Source organism: Cyphomyrmex costatus, unplaced genomic scaffold, assembly GCF_001594065.2.
Source record: "Cyphomyrmex costatus isolate MS0001 unplaced genomic scaffold, Ccosl1.0 scaffold276, whole genome shotgun sequence".
Taxonomy (NCBI): domain Eukaryota; kingdom Metazoa; phylum Arthropoda; class Insecta; order Hymenoptera; family Formicidae; genus Cyphomyrmex; species Cyphomyrmex costatus.
The window spans coordinates 11,819-17,863 of NW_017276866.1; the positions used below are offsets into that span (position 1 = coordinate 11,819).

Below are 6,045 nucleotides of genomic sequence, written 5' to 3' on the forward strand. Positions count from 1 at the left end.
TATATACCCATTGTAAACAAAATTTGATCTTTCTGTATCAGTTGTTGCCGTTCGTTATTTAGTTGGAATTGGTCCGTTGAGGATGTTTGGCGTGTTCCATGCATAGTTTTCCATGTATAACTTTTTATCTCAAGATGTACTTCGACAGTTTTTGTAATATTTCTGACATAAGTTTTTTAAAGAAAAAATTTTTTTACTGTTTTCTTATTGTGTGACATTTATCATTATGACTATTTTTGTAAATATATGGATACACGGACCAACTAATATTTTCACGTATAGATTTGTAAATTTTTTGGTATGTTTTGCGCATCGTTAATTTTCATTCTTAGAATTTAAGATTACAATCTTTTAATTAATATATGTTCATTCTATTGTTTTTTCAGTTATATATTTAACTACGCATAAGATTTTCTTATGTATTGATGTTTTTCCATAATTTTGTACATTTCAACGTAAAGTGTTTCATCTGAAGAGGACCAGATTTGATGGTCGAAACTAGTAATGTAATTAACATCTGTTTTTTAATCGTTACATTTATGTAAATTTTATAAGTTCATTAATTTTAGAATATATGTATTAATTTGTTGTTAATTTTCTTTTTGTTTGACTCTTACAATGCCATTTCCATGTTTATAATGTTATTAAGTTTTTGATGATATGTGTTTTACTCTAAATAAATTTTTAAGCAATTCTTCATATTATTTAGAAATTAAGTATTATATAATTTATTCATATTAAAAATGACACTTTTGTAAAAAAAAAATTTCGTTTATGGACAATTGTCCATTTATTAGGACATTCACAAATATGCGTGTATCAATTATTGGACATTCCTTAACGTACCTGTCTATTGAATGATTAAAAAACATATTAGGTACATATAAAACTTTATATAAAACTTAACTAATTACAATTTCGATAAACTTTTTTGTACAATCTTGATTGATAAGTAAATAAAATGCGATTCTCTTAATCTCTTCTATAATAAAAAATTGCTTATTATTTATCCAATAATTGGGTCATACTTTTGTGGACACAGAGACACGTCACATTTTTTGTCCAATAATTAGGACATTTGAATCATATTATATTTATGACTAAATACAATTCATAATAAACGCAAATAACATATTAGATAATGGATTTAGTTTCAGAAAATATCCATTCTTACTAAGCATGTGTAATAAACTAAAATGTTAATGTTTCTAAAGTTTAAATAAATGATTTCGTCGTGCAATTCCTTAACTGTCTAATATAAAGGGAAGATAATACAATAGGGTTAATGAAAAAAGAAATAAATTGCGATTCATATTAAGAATATAGAAGTCATTATTGAAAACTTACAGTTATACATATTTTGTACTTAGTACACATATTAATCAATGAATATTTTCATAACAGTATATTTGATTATGTATTGTGTGTAATGAAATAAGTATATTACATATTCTATACTATCTCAAATTTTGCTGTAATATCTTTGCAGCGGAAAACTTGTAGCCTAAACATTAAAAGATACAGAGACATAATATTATATGTATATAGAATTACTGTTTACAGTCTAATCTCTAAATAGAGCCGTACAGATCAGGTGATCCTATATTTAAGTTTTTCCAGTAGACGCTCGATGTTAAAATTATAAATGTAACTACTTTCGCAATACTGGATATCTTCTAGGAATCCTAAAAGATCAATGCTCTCGGTATTGAAACATTTCGTTTCTTTTTCAAACACCTTTTTATAATGAATATATTTCTCATTAATGAATATGTCATTTTACAAATATTAATTTCTTACCATAAAAATCCAAAACATTCACATATTTCTAGGTATGTATGTATGTGATCAACGCAGGTACACATCACAACAACTTCGATAGTTAATCTATATCATTTTCATTATATTCGTGGAAGTAAAATTGTGATATATAAAAGTCAGAATTTTATTTAATTAAATTAACCCATACAAGGGTACCAGCTTGTCGCATCATTTTGCCTGGAGCAAAAATGGTGCACGATACATGGTCCCACATATATTTATCACAAAAATACTAAATATACCGCAGTGTGTACCAATACGTTGCGAAGGATTATTAATTGCTGAAGATTATAAAACTCATAGTACATAAATATACGTTATTTTTCATCCAAAAAATAGTAGATGTAGAACAGGCCTGTCCAATTTAAACTCCGAAGCCAAAATGCAAATCCATTGACGCAAACAAATTCAATGAACAAAATTTTTTAGACTTGAAGTGTTGATACTTATAAACTTATGAATACTTTACAGTCTAAAATCTTACTTAAATTTAATTTTTTCATCGATGGCTTTATGCTTTGTCGCCAAGTAGCGTGAAAGGGAATTTTCGAGATCTTGACTCGTGTCTTGCATAATGCAGTTAAAAGAAGCTTTTGCAATTGTGGCAATGGCAAAATGTCGACCTGAAGACCCGTTTGGTGCGGCTGCTGTTTATCATCGGCTGTAAAATTATTAAATAACATTTTACAACTTAATCATAGAAATTATTTGTGGAGATAATGTTAATTAGCTAGCTGATAATTAAGTTAATATACCTTCTTTTTGGTTCTCGTTTTCATCCGAAATTAATCTTAAAGGAACAGGTTTTAAAACCGGTATAGAATCTCCGGTAATCTGTTTATTCATAAGATTGAACTGATTAATGAACAGTTCCGTAACCCTGAGTAACTCAAGCGCAACACCCCATATAAAATGCGTTAAATTATCTGATAATTCTGTGACACTTCCAAGCACCATGTTGTTAGATGTTGCCGACTGGGATATATAAGTCGGTATAATTAATAACCTTTTGATGTTTTTGCAATTAGCCAGACATTTGTCAAAACCATTCTTCACATCGAAATTGACCAATTCCATTTGATTCAAATTCTGTAATTTCGAGACGCCTTCAAGAATATCGAATGTACAACACGATCCTTGACCTTTTTCAAGTCTAAGACATTCCAATTTATTTAAATTGATTAAAACGATAGTTCCAAACTTGTCAGGAAAATCAGAGCATTCGCCTAATTCTAACGTCTCCAAATTTGTCAATGATTGTATAACATCAATTTTTTTCTTCCCAAGTTCCTTAACTGATGTTAAACTCTGTACATAAAAGAAAAACAAGATATTTTTTAATATTATCTAATATTGTATAACAAAAATTAAAATACAAAAAATTGTAATAAAAATTATGTTTAAAAAACATAGATTCTTACTGTGTCAAGTGTTTTAAATCTTGTAAAGGAGTAAGATCTTGTTGTAAGGACATTCCAGATATCGCTTTAAGTCTGAGTTCTTGACATCGTCTCAAATTTCCAATCGATTCTAACGTAAGAGATTCGCATTTGATCGACATCGCGCTAAATACCTCCAATTGTGGACAAGTCTTAATAACTTCTTCCACAACTGAAACAGGACATCTGCATAATTCAAGCTTCAAAAGACTGCTCACTCGTGGTATAACAGTCAAGAATTTCTTCCAAATGTTGTCGGACTCGCAAGCAATTAGCATTTTTCTGAGATCTAGATGCTGCGTACCACGTCTCTGTAACGTATCCGCCAAACCATCCCAGTCAGTTACTTGACTATTTTTCATTCGTACGGTCTTCCACAGAGATGGATGTGCAGCGAGATCACGCCACATTTTACAAACTCGTGCGGCTCGCAATAACTCTTGGACCTTAAGATATTGAAAAGTACGCAACAGGGAATCATAACCAGCGCAAAATAAATTCATGTAATACTGCTGCTCTAATTCCTGTTGGTTTTGCTTTCTCCTGAAAATATTAAAAAAAAACATGCATTTTAGAAATTTGACATGAATAATAACGAACAGATAATTAAAAAAACAGATATAAAAAAAGTTAAAAAGTTAATAACTTTTAATTTAACTTAGTTAATTTTAAATGTATTAAATTTTAACTTAACTAAGTTACTTTTAAACGTTAACTTTTTAACTTCTTTTTAAGTTAAAAAATTTTTTTATCTCTTTTAAATATCTTAAAAAAATAATAAGATATAATAAGACTAAGGCCGGAATCCATAGTCCGAACATAGTCTAAATCTCATGGGCCTTCTACAATAAGCCATAAGTCATAAATCGGAAGTAAGAAACTAAAAATTGACGACTGTGATTGGTCCATTTCTAGCTTATGACTTATGATTTGCGACTTACGGCTTATTGTAGAAGGCCCATCAAGGATGTCTTAAGATGCTAGATGTATGTGATTCTGAGGAACATGAGTTTTATTATTATTTAATATTTTGTCATTATCGATACATTGTATTTTTATTGATAGTTTATTTTTAACTTAAAATGTAATTTTTTTAAATGTAATCACTCTGGTATCTTTTCTATGTGCTGGCTGTTTTTTTAAAGTTATATGACTTATATAATTATAATGAAAGATAATAATAATTGACTCGTATGATTTAATAATCGAGGAAAGTGTAAAGCCTAATCGAGTCTTGAAAACAAGATGTTAATGTTTATTATATTGTGTGAAATTTATATACTGAGTATGTAGTCCCCCCTGCGACGCTGATAGATTTTCAGCATTGACGCATACATATTCACTACCGCAGTAATATCACTTTAGTTAAATTGAGAATCAATTTAACCAATTTTTGATGCCTATAGCATCTTATTAGATCTTAATAATATGTTGGAAGACATATATTAAAATTTAATATTAAATTAATAATTTAAACTCAGAGAAGCTGAGATTGTGAAGAATATCACGAGTTGGCGTTTCGTCCCGGCTTCCACTACTGGACTCATCAGTAAGGTAATGTAGTGGGAGCCTACCTTAGACGCCTGGAAAGATCTAACATTACCTTACTGATGAGTCCAGTAGTGGAAGCCGGGACGAAACGCCAACTCGTGATATTCTTCACAATCTCAGCTTCTCTGAGTTTAAATTATTAATTTAATATTAAATTTTAATATATGTCTTCCAACATATTATTAAGATCTAATAAGATGCTATAGGCATCAAAAATTGGTTAAATTGATTCTCAATTTAACTAAAGTGATATTACTGCGGTAGTGAATATGTATGCGTCAATGCTGAAAATCTATCAGCGTCGCAGGGGGGACTACATACTCATTATATAGTTATATCGTTATGTGTTATACATTTATTATGTATCACATGTGAATAAAAAAATTAAAAAACATTAATTTACTTAATAATCTATATTGTAGTTATTTAATCTCATTTTAAGAAAAATTAGGACATTTTGATCTAAAAAATAATTTTTTTCGAAATTAACTTTTTTTCAACTTGAGTTAATTCAATATTGACTTAACTTACGTTAAGTTAATTTTTTATTCCTTCAACTTTTAACTTAACTTTATTAATTTTGTAAAGCCATTAACTTTAACTTTATTCAGTTAAAAAAAAATATTAACTTACCCAACCCTATTAATTGTGTAATATATACAGCTAAGCTGAAGTAATATCACCTGTGCCTGATAAAATCTCATAACTTATTAAATCAATCAAAATCATTATAATAAGGTCTTCATAATCATTTTGAAAAAAATCGTCTATAATGTTATAAAAATCTTCGTCACTCATGTTTTTTAAATGAGTCGCTTAATCCATGATTGTAAAATATGCAATCGAACGAGTGATGCAATGACCGCGGAAATGGCCCGAACTGACACGTCACGCCGCAATCGCGCTCAAGCCGAACAACCGCGAACACGATGATAATCAATAGCTACATACAGTCGAGACACTTTCAAAAATGTTATATATAGGAGCACTCGAGCCGAAACGCGTATTAAGACACCGGCACACGATGCATATGGTTTACACCGATTCTAGATCTCTACTGCGACACAGCGCGCTTACGACCCTTTATATATTCGCAACTTTTCGTCCCTTTGTATATCCCTACCCTACTGACCTCTCCATGTCACCGATTTTCCTAGAAATGTATTTTGAAAGAAAGCGCATCTAATACAATATTGTAGACTTAATTTTGTCTGTTAAGTAACTTTAAATTGTA

The 6,045-nt window shown here is 29.6% G+C and overlaps 1 protein-coding gene across 1 annotated transcript; it reads right to left on the bottom strand.

Moving 5' to 3' along the window:
- Nucleotides 1-2,305: 2,305 nt before the first annotated feature.
- Nucleotides 2,306-5,515, bottom strand: LOC108774888 (jmjC domain-containing histone demethylation protein 1-like; the record flags this gene model as incomplete). Its single annotated transcript, XM_018541117.1, is given in 4 exon segments — nucleotides 2,306-2,482; nucleotides 2,577-3,127; nucleotides 3,231-3,803; nucleotides 5,445-5,515. Coding segments are annotated over 4 exon segments (1,372 nt in total), but the record flags the coding sequence as incomplete, so codon positions are not given.
- Between the last annotated feature and the right edge of the window lie 530 nt (nucleotides 5,516-6,045).